The sequence below is a fragment of the Nuphar pumila genome, chromosome 5, assembly GCF_984573655.1.
Source record: "Nuphar pumila chromosome 5, dmNupPumi1.hap1.1, whole genome shotgun sequence".
NCBI classification, from domain to species: domain Eukaryota; kingdom Viridiplantae; phylum Streptophyta; class Magnoliopsida; order Nymphaeales; family Nymphaeaceae; genus Nuphar; species Nuphar pumila.
Genome location: NC_143253.1, coordinates 63,701,334 through 63,721,613, shown reverse-complemented (window position 1 = coordinate 63,721,613; position 20,280 = coordinate 63,701,334). Strand labels below are relative to the sequence as shown.

The following is a 20,280-nucleotide window of genomic DNA, read 5'->3' as shown; positions in this document are numbered from 1 at the left end:
CCTAATGTATTCGAAGCCACTTTCTAACAGACGGATGGACAATAAATTTTTGATGTTGCCGTCGAACTCTACGACTTCTCTCTCATCCTCATCCTCGACCAACGACTCACTCTCACTCTCGGATGCTGACTCCACAATGCCCTCGACGAGATGGATATTCTTACCCGCAGTGGGGCACTTAGACGCGACATGTCCCAATTCCTGACGCCTAAAACAACGGATGGTAGGCTCACTAGGTTTGGCTTTGGACCGAGTATCGTATGCGGGTTCGGACGGGTCAGGTTTGCTCTAGGTGTAAACTTTAAGTCCTCCTTAGGGGAGCTTGCTCCCCTGGTTGAAAAACTCGACTTAGGTCGACTGGATGGTTCACTATGAGTGGTCCTATATTCCTGCCTCATTTTCAGCTTCTCCTCGACATTCATGGCATAGTTGCTTGCCTGATCTAATGTCTCGACTGTGATACAACTAAAATCATCAAAAATGGCAGGAAGGAGACCAGAAATGTACCTTGTGACCTGCAGGCGGGCGGCTTTCTCGATCTGCACACGTAGGAAAAGGCGATGGAACTCAGCAGTGTACTCTGCCACAGTTCGGGTGTCTTGACGCAGGGTCAGGTACTTGTAGGTTGTCTCGGTGTGATATGAAGGCACAAATTTTGACTGCATCTCCCCCCACGACTGTACGCGCTCGAGTCTCTGGCGCTCTCTCGACCACTGCAACTCCACCCACCATGTCTGTGTTAGCCTCTCAGCCGAGTAGACGCTAGAGAGACACGACGGTGCTCAGCGACGGTGTGGTAGTCAAAAAAGAATTGCACGACATAAGACCAGTCGAAGAACTGCTCTGCATCGAACCACCCCGCAAACTCTGGAAGATCCAACTTCACCCATAAGTGGAGAGGTGCTTTGGTGCTCTCTACTGACGAGCATCCACCATGCATGCAGGATACTCGTTCCAGAAAGCGTCGTCGTCCCATACTGCTTCATCGCCCTCTGTGTGGTACTGCTCGCCTGGATGCTGGTGCTGACGAACTCTAATGATGGGTGGTCGACGCTCAGGGTGCGCCGGTCCCTGCTAATTCTGCCTCGGTCTGGCTTGCCTGTGGGCGGGAGCCATCTGCGGTCGGCGTTGGGGCACCGGGATGACAAGAAGTCCAGGGTAACGTGGAGGGGTCTAGTGGGTCTCGGGTTCTAGGTGGGTAGGAATGGCATAATATGGGTTTGGGTTAGGATACTGATGTTGGGTCGGATACTGTATCGGATTCTGGATCAGGGTTGGGTTGATGGGCTGGTTCGGGTTTGGGTACAGGGTCTGGTTGATATATTGTTGGGTTGATTCGTCCGATAGGATGTGGATCGGGTCTATTCCTAAACTACTCGTCGGACCCAGATGTGGATAGGTTGGATCGAGGATCGAATTGTGGGAATAAGAGGTTTGGTCTGAACTCGATCCACGATCCATATGATTATGGGTCTAGTTTTGACCCAGCTCAAATCCAAATTGGAGCTTCGTCCGGGTCCGATATGGGTCTGGGTCGACATTGGGTCTATTTTGGGGATAAAAAATAACGGGTTGGATCTGGTTCGGGGCAGCCCGCGAACCGAACCCAACTAGGTAGGCCGGGTGAAGGGGTTCTAGACCTAGACCCGCTCCCTGAGACCCAACGGATGGTCCCAGCGAATCGAGCCTGTGTCCTGCAGAAGTGAAGGCTGGACCGGACCCTCTTGGGTTCGACCCAATCAAAAGGGAAGGGAAAGGTGAGTCCTTCCCGGGTCGGGCTGACGAGCCCGGGTCAGCGGTAGGGCCCAGCATGAGGTTGGGGCCCTGCCGACCCGGCTCGGCCTGCGACGCAACCCTCATGAACTATTGCCACAAGCCAAGGCCTGCAGATGGACCCAACGTAACGTTGGGGCCCTGCTGGCTCGGGTCGACCTGCGACGCGATCGCAGGGACACACTGCCACGAACCCAGACCTGCAGGTGGACCCAGCGTAAAGTTGGGGTCCTGCAGGCTCGGTCTGACCTGCGACACCAACGCAAGTGCACGTTGCCTGGGGTGAGGTACCCCCGCATGGGGATTGTTGCTCGTCGGGACTCCCTGGTGCAGCTGGAGAGTGCCTGGATCAGAGGTGGATATTGGAACCGACTGGATGGCAGCAGCATGACCATGCTGGGGTTGCGTCGACTGACAAGGTTCTGAAACATTGGGGCTCAAGCTTGCGGACGCGCCGTCAACAAGATCTGCGCCTGGTGCTGCGCCTCCCTGGAAGATTCGAGGGTGGTCAGACGATCCTCAAACCCATCCATCCGCTTCGACAGGCCGGCGACATCTTTGCTCACACGCAGCAGGTTCTCTTGGATTTTCGTCAACACGTCCATCATTCGCAGCATTGGATCGTCGCTGCCAGCCTCCTCATGCTCTTCGCCTCGCACTGGATCGACCCTCGCTTCAAGAGACATCACGATGATGAAGGTGGGCACCCGAGCTCTGATACCACTTTGATGCAGCGTCTTCGAGGAGGAAACAAATCGATGCCCCCACCAAAAATCGGTGTGGCTTGTTTTCTTTATTTTTCAATGAACTTTCAATAACAAATGGGAAGATCAACGAACAATAATTGAAAAAAAAAAAACAAAAGACAATACTGTAAAGGGGAAAACAATAGGCAATAACAAAAAGAATAAAAGTTGTTGGATTCTCAAGCTTCTGTCTCCTGCACAAAACCCTAGGAGAGGGTTTTATAAAGTCGGCTGAGGATCCCGGGTCTCGGGTCTAGTCATGGACCCGAGATGGGATCCGGGCCGTCTTCCTGCTGGATCTGGGTCATTCGGGTCGGCGTGCCTCGTGCTCGTCTGGAGTAGGTACGCAGGGGCGCCACGTCCCTGCATCTCGATATTGTGTGCTGGATCGGATCCTCTGCTTGGGTCTGATCCTCAATCCCTTCATGTGAATCTGGTCTGCTGCCTAGGTCAGGCTGTATGGACCTGGGTCCATCCTGCTCTGCATCAGGTTGTTACGCCTTAGGAGGTTATTTCTGGAATAGCTTAATAGTATAGAGTATGTTATTGGAAATGTCTACTCTTGAGATGAATAATAGTTTCAGGAAGGGTAAGGAAACAGTAAAGAAGGAATAAAATATGTAAGCATGTGTGCTTAGTTAGAGAATTAAACTAAGAGTACAAGTTTATAGCTCACTATAGTTGTAACGGTCTTGTCTTATATTTGTAAATAGAATCTTACTGAGTTTTAGACTCACTCCCGCTTGGTTACAACTGTAGGATCGAGAAGTGCGGTGAACAGGAGGACTTGACTCTTGGACTCAGACTCGACTGCTGGTGACTTAAAGTACTATGGAGTACTTTGCTTTATTTATGTATTTTCTATTATGAACATGTATTTGAACCTTTTAGTTGATGAATATGGATGGTTTGGTATTCTTGTATGGATGGTATTGTTGGATATGTAGACCTTGTTATGATATGTATAAAAAAATTTCTTGACTTGATTTTTTAGGTTGTTTTGGTAATTTCCCTCTAGAAATTAACGTCCACAAACCCAGGCTCGAGAGGCCCAGGTTTGGGTCATTATAATTTCACAAATCACCGACCATGGGTGCAGTGTCTCCTCATCCAAAAAATGTTTTGTGCATGATCTTCAGTCCGGGAAGCATATTCGGGAAGGCTATAGAGAAGGAAATATTTACTACACGGATCGTCTTCTTCTTCCACAAAGCAATTTTTGTTATAATGTTGAAAATGTAAATTTAACTTTATGAAACCAAAGATTGGGACATCCTAGTTTAACAAAATTATCTCATGTACCCCATTTAAACAAATTTTTGTAATGAAAAATTTTATTATGAGGATTTTGCATTGTTGGCAAAATAAAGGCTCTCTAATTTTCAAAAAGAACCTTCTTTTCTTCTAAACCTTTTGAATTAGTGCACTCGGATGTGTGGGGACCCTTTCTTATTTTATCTAAAGGTGGTTTATCTTACTATGTAATATTTGTTGATGACTATACAAGTTACTCATGGATATATTTCCTTAGGCACAAACATAAGGTTTTTGAGAACTTTAAAAATTATCATAACTTTATCAAAAATCAATTTGACACCAACATTTCTATCTTCCGCTCCGAAGATGGGGGAGAATTTATGTCAAATGATTTCAAAACTTATTTTGAAAACAATGAAATTATTCATCAAAGATCGTGTACCTATACTCAATAAAATGGATTATAGGCACATAATTGAAACTATTAGGACTCTTTTAATTGCAAACGATGTTCTAAAACATTTTTGGGTTGAAACATGTTTGACGGTTATATATCTCATCAACAGACTCCCATCATCTAAGCTTAAAAACATTTCTTTTTATGAAAAACTCTTTAAAGTTTGTACTGATTATCTTAGATTAAGACCTTTTGGATGCAAGTGTTTTGAACAAAAATGATAAACTTTCTCCCAAAGCACTAATTTGTGCTTTCTTTAGATATGAAGAAACTCAGAAGGGGTTTAAATGTTTTGATTTAAAAAATGACAAACTATATATATCTAGAAATGTTCGTTTTCTGGAAAATGAAAGTTTATTTCAAAATGTGCCTGAGAAATGAAATGAAATGAGGATCTAACTTAGATCCGCACGAGAAAGTGTCTAAAAGGACACTAAAGCATAACCCTTAAAAAGGGTATAATGGGAAACAAAAGAAGAAATAAAATATTCTTTATTGATATGAAAACATCAAATGCTTAAGAAGCATAGGAAAAATGAATAACACAATAGGGGATGCACCCCTTTATATACAAGCGGGAGAGGAGAGCTCTTAAGGAGCTCTCTTTTGTAACCATTGGACTAGTCCAATGGTTATAAATGTAACAGTTGGACTAGTACAACAGTTACATTTATTAGTTACTAATAATGTAAGTCTAGTTTTATTAGAACTAGACTCAAAAAAATAAAAATAAAATAGCAAAAAATATAAAAAAATAAAAATAAAATTACATTAATATATATAATAATAATATGAATATTATTATTATATATATTTTACATTTTAACACTACCCCTCAAACTTATGGTACAATGAGCAAAAGTTTGCCTAAGAGGAAGTGAAATCTGGGAGCAGCGAGAGGCTTTGTAAAGAAGTTTGCTAACTGATATTCTGAGGTAACATATGGCAGATCAATTGTTCCATGTAGATATTCCTTTCTGACGTAGTGACAATCCATTTCAATGTGCTTGGTGCGTTCATACAATGTTTTGTTGCTTGCAATGTAGATCACACTTTTGTTGTCGCAGTACATACGTGAAGCTTGTGTTGCTTTTGCTCCTATATCAGCAAGCAGGCGTCTGAGCCAAACTACTTCCATGGTCGTGGTTGTCATGGCACGATATTTGGCTTCCGTAGATAAGAGAGAGACCTTCTGATGTTTTTTGCATCTCCACGATATCAAAGATTCACCTAAAAAGACACAAAAACCAGTAGTTGAGTGTCGGTTGTTAGGATCACCTTCCCAATCAGCATCAGTGTATGCAATTAAATCAAGTGAGAAAGTAGAAGACAAAAAGAGCTCTCTCGAAAGAGAGGTCTTGAGGTATCTGATGATACGCAAAACTACTCTCATATGAACAGATGTGGGAGCATGTTGAAACTGGCTTGTTGTGTGCACAACATGTGCTATGTCGGGTCTGGTAATGGATAGATAGGAAAGAGCTTCGACTAGCTGTATGTAAGGAGTAGGATCTTCAAGGAGTTCTCCATCATCAATCTTCATTTTTACATTGACAACCTCTGGAGTATCTACTTTCTTATCATCGATAATGTCAGACCTGAAAACAATATGAGAAGCAAATTTAGTTTGAGATAGTAGATAACCCCTAGGAGAGTAAGCAACTTCAATACCTAAGAAATATCTTAATAAACCTAAATCAGTTATTTCAAAATGAGATTTAAGAAGGTTTTTGATGTTTTCAACTCCCTGTTTATCGCTTCCAGTGAGATCATATCATCTACGTATAGAAGAAGCACAATAATCCCTGCATCAAAACTCTTAATAAACAAAGCAGTGTCAGTCAAGCAGAAGTGAAAACCAATATCAATCATAACATGACTAAACCTGTCATACCACGCTTTGAGTGCTTGCTTAAGGCCATAAAGAGCTTTTTTCGGGCGAAGGACTTTACCCTTAGGAATATTGAGACCGGGAGGGGCTTTTATGTACACTTCTTCAACTAGGTTTCTATTTAGAAATGCATTTTTGACGTCCATCTGAAATATGGACCATTTCTTGATGGAAGCTAAGGCAATTAAGGTTCTGACTGTTGTCATACGAGCAACAGGGGCAAAGGTTTCTTCGTAGTCAATGTCATATTCTTGGGCATAACCTTTGGCCATAAGACGGGCTTTATATCTTTCAAGAGTACCATCACTCATAGTTGTAACCTTGTGACTTTCTTTGGTTTTTCAAAATCAAAGAAGCTCTCTTTTTCTAGAAAAGAAACATTTCTTGATACATATAACTTATTATTTTTTAAGTCAAAACATGTATATCCCTTTTTATTTTCATCATATCCTAAAAAGGCACAAGGAATCGCACGGGGAGAAAGTTTATTATTTTTGTCCATAAATATGAAACATTTGCATCCAAATACTCTCAGTCTAGAGTAATCTGGAGAAAGGTTCACAAGTTTTTCGATTTGTGTTATATTTTGCAAAGAAGAAGGCATTCGATTAATCAAATAGGTGGCAGTCAAGGCAGCTTCTGCCCAGAAATCTTTTGGGACTTGATTTGCTATTAGTAGAGTCCTAGTGGTTTCCATAATATGACGATGTTTTCGTTCTTCCAGCCCATTTTTGTTGGGGTGTATATGAACAAGACCTTTGATGTGTGATGTCATGCAAGTTAAGGTAATTTTTAAAATCTCTGGACAAAAATTCTCCCCCTGAATCTGTGCGAAAGATAGAAATTTCATTTTGAAACTTGTTTTTAACCATATTATGAAATGTTTGAAAGTATGAAAATACTTCAGACTTATGTTTTAGAAAGTAAATCCATGTATGTCTAGAATAATCATCGACAAAGATAACATAATAAGCAAATCCTCCTTTAGAAATTATTGGTGCAGGAACCCAAACATCCGAGTGAACTAATTTGAAGAGACAAAAGTTTTATTCTGAAATGGTAATCTTTTCATTTTGCCAAGAATACAATCTTTACAAGTAAATGTTTCAGAATTACAAAAATTTTCTAGATTTGAAAAATGTTGGATTTTGGCTATATGAGGATGACCGAATCTTTTGTGCCACAGTCCAACTCATTTTTCTGAATATTATAACAAAAAGCTTTCTTTGGCATTTCCAAAAAATCCATGTAATAGAGTCCTCCTTCTCTATGGCCTTCCCCAATCAGCTTTCTTGACTGGCGATCATGTACCAAACAACCACGAGGATAGAAGAAAACATTACAACCATGGTCAAATATTTGAGAAACGGATAATAGATTTAAATTTAGTTTGGGAATAAATCTTACTTCTGGAACAAAAAATTTCTCAGTTTTATGGATTTTTTCAAAATTTCTTATTCCTTCTATTTCAAGAGAAGTTCCATCAACTGTAAAAACTTTTGACACACTTGTTTTATTTTTAACACATTTGGATAAACTTTTATCATTTGGGGTCATATGGAATGAAGCACCAGAGTCAAGAAGCCAAGGGAAGTTACCTGGATCGGAAAAAGATGAAGCAGCTGCTCCAGTCGAAGCTTTTAATGAGGAGGAAGCTCCTTTGATGAGAGGTTGGAGATTCTCCACTTGTTGGGCCATAGAGACTGGTGCATCTTGATCTTTGGGCTTCGATCCAGCAATCGCAACTCTCTTTTCTCAGAGCTCTTTAAGCTTAGGACACTGAGGCCTGTAGTGTCCCGGTTCACGACAATAATGGCAGATAATTTTTTTCTTGTCATAATCAACTCCTTGGCGGTTAAAATGGGGTGGTCTATATGATTGTACATGATTCCTTGGTCTGGATACAAAAAGAAAAGAATCATCTTCAGCCTTTGGAGTATATTTCTTGATTATGTTTTCCTCCATAGTTAATTCCTCTATAGTGTCGACAATAGAGGGAACTTTTCCTCGACGAAGAAGAGCCAATTTCGTTGACTCAAATTCGGTCTTAAACCGTTTACAAATTGATAAAAATGCTCCATATCAAATTGTTTTTGTCGAAGCTCAATATCTTCTGGACAATGCCATTTTAGCTCTAGAATAGTCAATTCACCCCAAAGTTCGGATAATTCATTATAGTATTCTCGTATAGTTTTGTCACCTTGGGTCATAGATCTAACCCTTTCTTGAAGATTGCACACATGTGCAATATCTTTTAGAGAATACATATTTTTGAGATATTCTCACGCCTTATCGACATGCTCAAACTTAGCAAGACTAGAACATTTCTTTATGTCAACGCTATTGATTAACCATGACATAATTTTAGCATGCCTTATTCTCCATTCTTTCCAACTCTTTTCATAGTTGGCTAAGGCTTTGCTTTTTTCCCCTTGGTCAAGGGAACTTCTTTATCACCTTCTATTTTGGTGAGAACAAGTTTAGGTTCCGAATCGGAACCCTCTACTATGCCCCACAACCCTTTTCCCCATATGTGGTGCTTCATTATTGAAGCCCACATTACATAATTTGTATTGTTTAGCTTCATGGGTATGATGGTGATTTTATCTTGATCATCCATCTTTTACAAAGGTGATAAAACAAGGAGAAAAAGAAATAAAGAAAGAGAAAGAGAGAGTAAGAGAAAGCAAACACGATATTTTGATGCAACAAGCCTTTCTTTTCTCTCCTTCCTTCAAAAGAGGCTTTAAAACCCCCAACCAAGGTGATACAACACCTTTGCAAGCTTGGCACGGAAAACGAGGCAAGAAATCTTCATGATGTAGGGTGAACCTTGCTCTGATACCATGAAATGAAACGAGGATCTTCCAAGCATGAACTTAGATCCGCACGAGAAAGTGTCTAAAAGGACACTAAAGCATAACCCTTAAAAAGGGTATAATGGGAAACAAAAGAAGAAATAAAATATTCTTTATTGATATGAAAACATCAAATGCTTAAGAAGCATAGGAAAACTGAATAATACAAGAGGGGATGCACCCCTTTATATACAAGCGGGAGAGGAGAGCTCTTAAGGAGATCTCCTTTGTAGCCTTTGGACTAGTTCAACGGTTATAAATGTAATCGTTGTACATTTATTAGTTAAGTTCCAAGTGGAACTTAACTAATAATGTAAGTCTAGTTCTATTAGAACTAGACTCTCAAAAAAATAAAAAGAAAATAGCAAAAAATACAGAAAAATAAAAATAAAATTACATTAATATATATAATAATAATATGAATATTATTATATATATATATATTTTACATTTTAACAAGAAAGACTCTGAGTATTCTTTTTTTATTGAGTTATTGTTTCAATGTAAGGGTGATTCTTAGTATGAGAATGATAGAGATGAAGAGCCTCAATCAAGACAAGATGGTGAAAACATTGAAATCGGAGGACTTAGTATAATTCAACATAGAAGACGTGACAATGATAGTCAACCAAATGCCTTAAAAAGATACTCTACCTTAAAAAAACAACAAACTGAAATTGTCGGAAGATCAGATAGGACTTCTAGACCCCTTGATAGATTTCTTTTATATAAATCAGTTTCACCTTAATATAGGGCTTGTCTAGCTAGGATTTTGGCTTTTTTTGGACCTACCACATATAAATAAGTAAAGGAATATCTCGAATGGATAAAAGCTATGAATGAAGAATTAGGAGCACTAGAAAAATTCATGACTTGATTGCCTAAAGGAAAGAAAACTGCTGGTTGAAGATGGGTGTATAAGGTTAAAACCAAGAGTGATGAGACCCTAGAAAGAAACAAATCTTGGTTATTTGCCAAAGGATATGCACAAGAATATATAATAGACTATAATGAGACATTTGCAAGAGTAGGTGGGATGACCTCACTTAGGACTCTTATTGCTATTTCTGCTATTAAAGGTGGACCTATATACCAAATAAATGTTAAAATAAAATTTTAAATGAAGATTTAAAAGAAGAGGTCTATATAGATTCACCTCATAGATATGAAGTCCCCTCTGGTAAGGTTCTTCGATTGAGAAAAGTTCTTTATGGTTTGAAACAAGCACCTAAAGTCTGGTATGACCGCTTTAGTTCTGTTATGCTAAAGCTTGGTTTTAAATCTTGTTATACTGATACTTATATGTTTACTAAGAAATCTAATGCAGATATTGTTATATTTCTCCTTTATATTGATGATATGATCATTACATGTCAAGACAAATAGGGAGTAAAGGATATTAAATGTATCCTCAAAAAATATTTTAAAATAATTGATTTTATATTTCTCAGATTTTTTCTTAGAATTGAGATTTTTATTCTCCTTAAGGATATTTGCTTTCTCAAACCAAGTTTGCTAATGATATTATTGACAAGGCAGGCATTAGTAACGGAAAAAAGCACACACCTGAAGTTATTAACTCCAAGATAAAGATTAATAATGGGACACTTCTCTATGATCCTACTCCATATCGCCAAATGATTGGTGCTCTAACTTATTTAATTATTACTAGGCTTGATATTGCGCATGCAGTTCATACATATAGCCAATTCCAACATTCTTCCACCACAGTTCAGGAGTATTGTGATGAGAATTGTTAGATATTTATAAACCTCTACCTCTAGAGGTCTTTTGTTATCCTCCTCTTCCTCTCTAGAGTTGATTGTTTATTCTGAGAGTATATCCAAATGATCGACGCTCAATTACTAGTTTTTTTTTTTGTTTTTGTAGATGATTCTCTAGTGTCGTGGAAGTGCGAAAAGCAGCAAAAAATATCTTTATCATCCACCGAAGCCGAGTACTAGTACTGCGCAATGACTATGACAACATTAGAGATTGTTTGGTTGTGATGATTACTTGAAGACATGAACATTCATCTTTAGACACCTTCTAAACTATATTGTGATAATAAGAGTGTGATATACATAGCTCGCAATCTTATATTCCATGAAAGAACCAAGCATATCGAAATGGATTGCCACTATGCGCGTGAAGAGTTTCTAAAGCACACCATCACTCTACCTTATGTTACTTCCGAATATCAACTACCAGACTTCTTCAGCAAGGCGCTTTCGTCACCTCGTTTTTATTTTCTTCTTGACAAACTTTTAGTGATCACACCGTAAGTTTGAGGGGGGTGTTAAAATGTATTGTATACGAATCATATATATATTCTAATGTGTATATAAACTGAAATACCCCTTAGGGGTATTTTAGTAATTTCACCTTGTGATAGGTGTCAGTCCATTAGGGACTGACAACCTCTTATTTTTAGTTCTTTTTGTCTTTTGTTTTTGTAATTAATGTCGGACAGCATTGGGTGCTGGTCCAACCAGCCCTAACGACTAAAAATCTAGTCATTGGGGTTGGCCTAACAACTAGTTGGGCCTCCCTCTTGTAATTTCTATGCTTGTTGCCAAGCATTGTTATTTTTTATGTGTTGCTTATTAAAATACATACATACATATATATACCCAATAGGGGTATTTTGGTCATTTCACATAGTTGTTTCTAGAAACAACTATTTTTATTAATAGAGTTTTTTCTATTTCTTTTTTTTTTTTAAACCTACTTTTATTACATCATAAGGGGGTCCCACATAGAGTCGTTGGGACCCCCAACAGTCATAAATATGATCATTGGGAGCTCCCAACGACACTACGGGGAGCCCCCAATGGCCTCCCTCTTGTGCTCCTTTTTCTTGTATAAATAGGGGTCGCTTCCTTATGTATTGTTAAGCCTTAGAGCTCCTCTCTAATAAACTTCTTATCATTTTTTATGTGCTGCCTTTTAAAGGCTTGTATTGTCCCATAAGTGGACTTCTCTCTTATCTCTCTCGTGTATTTGTCCATTGTAGGACATTGTAAATGCATTAAGTATTCTGCATACTTCATTACATTGTATCAAAGCCATACGATTCTTGAGAGTTGAAATCGTGACATTCCTCTTTAATCTTCCTCTTATACTTTGTTGGTGCAATAAAATTCAAAATTGACCTATCCTTCAAGCTCAATGGCAAGAAATACATGATGTGGGCATCCGTAGTGGAGAATAATCTCAAAAGAAAGAAACTTTGGGGTTATGTAATGGGTTTTATTCCAAAACCTCAACTAAAGCTCACCAAGATCGAAGGAGGTCAAGAAAAAGCTCTTGAGGGAGATGCTCGCCTTAAAGCAATTGAAGAACATAAAAAAAAGGTGGAAGATTAGGAGAGCAATCACGCAAAAATCCTTTCATGGTTTATGAATAACGCCGAACTCAAGGTATTTGCAAATATAGCTAAATTTTGTTGAGCCAATGAGGCTTGGTTCTTTATGAAGGGTATGTATACCCAAAAAGATCATGCAAGAGCCTGCTTTTGGCAAAAAAAAATGAGAACCACTAAGCAAGGGGATTTGAGCATTCAAGACTATTATAGTGCTCTAAATCCTTTACGGGATGAGTTGGCTCTTTTGGAGCCTAAGTGGGTGGATATGGAGGATGTTGAACTTCGACAAAAGCAAATGAAACAAGAAAGATTGTTTCAATTTTTATTTGGGCTTCGTCCCGAATTTGAACAAGATCCTCACTCCTTCATAGATCCACTCTTCCTCCTTTAGAAGATGCCATTACCGAAATTACTCAAGAAGAAACCCGACTTAGCATGAGTGAAAATGTAGACGAAGTCATTGTCGTGTCTAAACCTGCCAACAATGTCAAAACATACAAACCACCACATTTTGAAAAATAAGAAAACTATAATGGAGGTAGGAAGATGATTGTATGTCATCATTATTATGAGCCTGGTCATATTAAATCTGCTTGCCCAAAATTAAGTGGAACTTTCAAGCCTAAGGTGGCTTCCGTTGAAGAATCCACCACCAAAAAAGAAGATGAAGGCAAGAGCAGGGATCTCAAAAAAACTCTTGGACAAATATCCATGGCTCTTCAACAAATACTCAATGCTACCTCCTCTACATCGGGTGCCGCCATTGCCTCTACATCACCACCTGGTATGTATTCTTGGATTCTAGATTCCGGAGCATCTTTTTATATGACTCCTTATGAAAATGCTTTAACCAATGTATGCACCAATTAAAAAAAATATCTTGTCTCTACAGCCGATGGAACTTTTCTAAAAATAAAAGGTATAGGAACACTAGATTCTAAAAATTCCCAAAACTTTTTTGTTCCAAAAGTAAGAGTGGTTCCAAAATTAAACCTAAATCTTTTTTCGGTTTCCCAAATTGCCGACCATGGATGTGAAATATCTTTCTCATCTAATGGTTGGTTTGTGCAGGATCTCCAGTCCGGGAAGCGGATTGGGCAAGGGAGACATCTACTATATGGATCATTTGACTCCTTCTACAAACTCTTTTTGTACTTATATCTAAGATAAAAGTATTGAAACTTGGCATAAAAGACTTGACATCCAAGTTACTCTAAAATGTATCTTTTTCTTTTTGGAAACAAATTTTGTAAAGAAAAAGATATAAATTGCAAAGATTACATTTTTGAAAAAATGAAGTCTATTCTATTTCCAACTAGAACATTTATCTCAACAAGACCTTTTGAATTTGTGCACTCGGATGTTTGGGGTCCATCTCCGGTTATATCTAAAGGTGGTTATTCATATTACGTAACATTCATTGATGACTTTACTAAATATATGTGGATTTATTTCCTTAACCTTAAATCAGAAGTTTTTTCTTTCTTTAAAGAATTTTGCATGAAAGTTCAAAATCAATTTCAAAGTAGCATGTCCATTCTTAAATCTGATTCTGATGAAAAATACCTATCCAATGATTTTCAAGATTACTTAAAGCAAAATGAAATTTGTCATCAAAGATCATGTCCTAAAACTCCACAACAAAACGGGTTAGCGGAAAGAAAACAGACATATTATAGAAACCGCTAGAACAATGTTTATTTTCAAAAATATTCCTAAGAATTTTCGGGATGAAGTCGTTTTAACTTCCACCTATTTAATAAATCGTATGCCATCATCAAATTTAAAAAATATTACTTTTTAAATTTACACCCGATTTCAATCGCCTTCGTATTCTTGGTTGCAAATACTTTGTCCGCTTGCATAAAAGAAATAAGTTGTCTCTAAAAGCAATTGAATATGTTTTCCTTGGATATGGTGAAAATAAAAAAGGATATAGATGCCTTGATTACAAAAATAATAAACTTTATGTTTCAAAAGAAGTGACCTTCTTAGAAGTTGAAAATGGTTTTGAAAAACTTGATAAGAAAGATGAAATTGACTATATGTTTTTATATGGTCTTTCACCAATGAAAGATATGTATGATGATTCTGTGAATCATTTTGAAATAATAAATGATACACATCATGAAGTATCTAATATTGAAACATTACCAAGTAGTGATGACATCATTGATAAAATCTCCATGTTTATCCCCGACGTAAACAAGATAAACCTATTAGTGCTCTAGAAAAATATTCTCGAAATAATGAATCTATAGAAGAAACCTCCCTTAGGCGATCTTCTAGAGAATCCATTCCACCAAATAGGTTTGTGTCATATGAATTACTTATACCAAATTATAGGGCTTGTCTAATAACTTTACATTCATATCATAAACCCGCACATTATAATCAAGCAAAAAATACACCTCATTTGATTGAAGCCATGAAAATTGAACTAGATGTTCTCGAAAAGGCTAACACTTGGGAAATAGTTAAACTTCCTCCAAACAAAAACCTATTGGATGTCGGTGGGTTTTTAAAGTTAAAACTAAGAGTGATAGATCTTTAGAACGATACAAAGCAAAATTAGTAGCCAAGAGATATTCACAAGAATATGGTATTGATTATGAGAAAACCTTTGCACCCGTAACAAGAATGACTAGTGTTAGAACCTTAATAGTTGTAGCATCAACTAAAAAATGGCCTATATATCAATAAGATATGGAAAATGCTTTTCTTAATGGAAAACTAAATGAAGAAGTCTATATGGATCTTCCGTCGGAATTTAACATTGGACAAGGTCAAACTCTTAAACTTTTAAAAGTATGATAGATTTAGTGATGTCATGATTAAACTGGGTTTTCGTTCATGTTATATTGACATTGCTTTCTTTATGAAAAATGCACGAACTAGTATTGTTGTTATTTTACTTTATGTCGATGATATGATTATTACAGACAATGATCAAGTTGGTATTTATAATGTTAAAAAATATGTTAAAAAATAGCATTGATATATCTGACTTAGGATTCTTAAGATATTTTTTAGGAATTGAAGTTGCATACTCTCCTCGAAGATATATACTCACAAATGAACCTTACTGCACATATATGTTCTAAATCTGTAATTTCAGATGACAAGAAGGTGGGGACTCCTGAAGTGATCAATGCTTAATTAAGACTGAAGGATGAGGTTCTTTTAGAAGATCACACTCCCTACAAACAACTCATTGGTTCTCTCACTTATCTGTCCATTACCAGACCAGATATTGCACATGTCGTTCACCCTGCCAAGCAGTTTCAGCATGCTTTTATAACTGTGCATATGAGTGTCGTGCTACGGATTGTCAGATGCATCAAAAATACCATCACTAAAGGGTTATTTTTATCCTCATCCTCATTAAATTTACTTGCTTATACTGATGCTGATTGGGAAGGTACCCCTAATGATAGAATCTCAACTACTGGATAGAATCTCAACTACTGGTTTTTGTGCCTTTTTAGGAGATTCTTTAATTGCCTAGAGATACAAGAAGCAACAAAAAGTCTCGTTGTCCTCCACTGAAGCTGAATACAGGGCTATGGCAATCACCACAATAGAATTTGTGTGGATAAGAAGTCTTCTCAAAGATATGTGTGTAGACATCTTTGGACCTTCGAAGTTGTGTTTCGACAACAAAAGTGCAATTTATATTGCTAGCAATCACACCTTTCATGAGCACACCAAGCATACAGAGATGGCCTGCCACTATGTTCGCAATGAATATTTGAGAGGAACAGTTATCCTACCACATGTCACATCAGAATATCTCTTCCTACTCCCCGTTTTATTTTTCTCCTTAGCAAACTTTCGGTCATCTTTCCGTAAAGTTTGAGGGGGAGTGTTAAAATACATACATGTATATATATATATATATATATATGTGTGTGTGTGTGTGTAAAATACCTGATATAGGGTATTTTGATCATTTCATGTAGTTGTTTCTAGAAACAACTATTTTATTAATAGAGTCTTTTCTATTTCTTTCTTTTTTAAAACTTCTTTTATTACATCATAAGGGGGTCCCACATAGAGTCGTTGGGGGCTCCCAATGACACTATGGGGAGCCCCCAATGGCCCCCCTCTTGTGCTCCTTTTTCTTGTATAAATAGGGGTCACTTCCCCATGTATTGTTAAGCCTTAGAGCTCCTCTCTAATAAACTTCTTATTATTTTTTATGTGTTGCCTTTTAAAGGCTTGTTGTATTGTCCCATAAGTGGACTTCTCTCTTATCTCTCTCTCTTGTATTTGTCCATTGTAGGACATTGTGAATGCATTAAGCATTCTTTATATTTTTGTATACTTGATTACATTGCTCTCTTTTGAGAGTTTTGTGAGATTAGATCTTAGTGGCTCTTTGTATTTGGCCCATTAGTGACTCTTAAGTGTGCACCCCTGTAGCCACTTTGTGGCATTGTATTTGTCATGCATCATATAAGCAAGCCCAAGAATGCATCACTATCTCCTCTACAAATAACTCCACATGGTTATGCGGACTCTTACCTCATAGCAAGAAGTGGGCAAGAGCATCATATCCGGAGGAAGATTACTCCACAGATTTCAGATTTGATGATTAGTCATGTGAACTAAGACATGCAATGATCATGTATACTTGCTTATATGCAGGTGAAACGTCTAGGTTTGACGATTGTTGTTGTGATGACTACGTAACACTATTTTCTCAAGACTGATGAGCATATAAAGGAAGCTGTTAATACTGTAAATGCCATTACTGCAGACAATATACGGCTGAGAGGATTCCTGGAATTAGCCTGAGGAAAAATGCTTGGAGACACCAATGGCTAGGAATGCAAAAGTTGTGTACTTACAATATTAAACAACTAGGTAGTTGGTTCAATGTAGGTGAGATTTGGTTGAAAAATGCATAGCAGCTAAGACCAAGACCATGAGCAGGGTTGGATCATAAAGGGAGTGACGGAGGATACCAGACAAACAATTGTGACGTGCATTGGGTGCTTGGAGGAGGTTGCATTGAAAGCTACATAAACAAAACAAGTGACTGACGAATTGGCTTGAAACTGAAAGGAGAAGGGTGTGTAGCCTAAATGTTCAGAATGAACAGATCCCCTTAGGAACTTCAAGAAAGGGATTCTTATAGCACAAGGTTGAAAAACAAAGGAACTTTATAGTCTATACACAGTAACTATGAATAACTTCCATAAATGCAAGAACCAATGAATTAATTATTTGTAAGCATGCCTATAAGGACTTTTTGCTTATATGATGCATGTACAGTTATATCAATGAAAGATGCAATCCTTCTAAAAAAATGCAAGTCTCAATTTGGTATTAGCTTTTTGTATTGACGGATTGGACAATAAAATAACAGCACTTCTTCATTACTTGGAACTTAAAAGAGTTATGTTCATGATGATCATGAGAAAGCTATCCATGTCATTTCCTTAAGTTTCAACTTTCAATCCGTTGCCTTATGTGGAGAATATGTAGAATACATTTTGGTTGTTTAGCATTGCTTCCAAGTGTATGTGTGTGTGTGTGCATGCACACACGTCTGCACTTGGGCATGCATGCACATGCAGGTGAGCACATGTGTGTAGAGGCATCTTTAAGATAGTATAAGAGAGTTCTAATCCATAACGAGACAGTTACAACTAGGCATGAAGAAACCAATAAACTACCGGAATTGAACAAGCAATGATACCTTGAGAATGTGAGCCCTTTTCAGGATGCCTTCTACTTGAAACATTCAATCTTCCAGGGAGAATCTTCTCTCTCTCATGCTTTTCTTTTCTTTGCAAATCTTTCAAGCCTGCTGCTGGAAGAGGTGGAATTCCAGTTAAATTATGGCTGTCATCCGGCAAATCAAATCCATTCCAATAATGAGTCCCATGTACACCACCTTGCAGGCCTTGCCCCTGATCAGCACCATCGGCTATTCTAATAACTTGATTCCTATTGCTTACAACAATTGGCCGTAAAGTTTGCGTAGATCGAGACGAGTTGACAATTTGCTGTAAAGTTTGCATAGATGGTGATCGAGGTGAGTCAACAATTGGCTGTAAAGTTTGCATGGATGGTGACCGAGGGGAGCCGGAAATTGGCCAGAAAGTTTGCATAGTTGGTGATCGAGGTGAGTTGAAAACATAGTCTTCCGTTTCAGCTGGTTCCTTGTACAGCTGAGCAACCAAACAGCTCTCAAGAGTTGTCATTGGCTTTGCAGGATATCCATGAGACCATCTCCTATGCTGTAAGCTTTTACTCCTAACAAATCCATCACCCCCATCATATATCCTGGGTGAAATCTCATGTGGCAGCATATCCTCTGCCTCATTACCATATTCATTTGCATAATCAAATGAATTGTTGCCAACATTTTCCTCACGTCCATCTCCATCCTTTGGCTGTAATCCAGACAAAGTAGATCGCCTGTGTCGTCTGTGTCTCGCCAATGTCATTGAGGATCCACCATCCACACCACTTCTTGATGCCAATTCTTGCGATGCATGATCCCGAACATCCCCATAATCATAACCATTCCTATTCCAACAATCACCTGGTTTCTCTAACTCAGGAGGCAAACTCAATGTCCCCAAATGTTGATGAACATCTATGGTGGACAATTCTGCTGGTTCCACATTTGAATCACCAAACTGCCTCTGACTACGCCTACTTAACATGGGTCCCTCTTCACAATCAACCACCTTATTCTGACTGTGCCATTCACCAAATGGCGACGAGAACCCCGAACTCTCAACGCCCGAAATCCCGGATTGAGCAAAGGCGTCGCCGGGAGCTACAGGTTTTATTCCCTTCTCTGTAAGCACATCCTGCCAATACTTAGCCAGGCGTCCAGCCCCAGCTGCCGCTGCAACCACCAACATGTCCATTTCTCAGTTCCCCCAACAAACCCGGATCTTGGTTCATCCTTCACTCCATTCCCAACAAAACAAGAACTCCCAAAAGGACTAAATACGAAGACGATGGAGAATATCCCTCGAAACCCGTTGCGGAATCTCCAAAAAGAATCACATTTCATAACGTTAGTCAGAAAATCCAAGAAATCCCAGCTACCAAATACATTAATCCATCAAAAGGTGAACGATTCTAATGATCAATAAAGCAGAAAACCCCGAAAAAGACAGAATTCTATTGAACCCAATAATCAATTCCCATCCAAAATGAGAACAACCCACTTTACCAAATCATTCAATAAGAACGTCTACAGATCAATACTCAAAAGAAATGCAGGCAATGTGGGGTGCATTTTGTTCACTGAGAGAGAGAGAGAAAGAGGCGTTTTTTTGTTGGTAGGAAGGAACACGGTTTGTCGGATTTAGTGGATGAAGAATGCCCATTTGCTATATTATCTGCAATCTATAGGAAGGGGAAAAAAAGAGGGAAAGAGAATAAAACCTGGGATGGAGACACGCGGGACAGGAACAAGGAAAGCGGTCCCTCTATTAATTCCTTTTGGCGCTTTATAATTTTCGTTTTCTTCTCCCCCTTTTCTTGTGCTGTCCAAGAAAACACCAACCAGGATTTTTATTGCCTTCAATGATGGTGTATCACTCCGTCGCATGGACGGGATCGCACGTAACGATTATATACATGCTAAAAATAATAAATGCTGCTAATAAGAAAACAAATCTGACGAGTACATCATTCGGGGCATGTTTGGTAGCTTTTTTTATTACTCGAGAGAGAGAGAGACCACTCTTGCGTGATTTGAAGTCATATTCACATATTCCACCATGCGTTCTGGAATCACATGAAATTTACTTTTAGGACACGTTTGGAAGCCAGAAAAACTCTTATAGAAAAAGAAAGCTTTGATATAAGTTTTTCAAAAGAAATTTTTTCTCTTGTTTGTGTAGCATGAAAAAAACGGGCTGAAAAAGTATGAGAAAATTTTTTGGTTTGTTTGC

General features: G+C 38.4%; 1 protein-coding gene across 1 annotated transcript in view; it reads right to left on the bottom strand.

The window, feature by feature from the left end:
- The window catches only part of LOC149837710 (uncharacterized), a 56,350-nt gene extending 36,787 nt beyond the window's left edge, over positions 1 to 19,563 (bottom strand). The window contains exon 1 of the mRNA XM_090007471.1: positions 18,057 to 19,563. Coding sequence (XP_089863597.1) covers positions 18,057 to 19,242 — 1,186 coding nt within the window. The 5' untranslated portion in view covers positions 19,243 to 19,563. The remainder of the gene's footprint in view (positions 1 to 18,056) is intronic.
- Between the last annotated feature and the right edge of the window lie 717 nt (positions 19,564 to 20,280).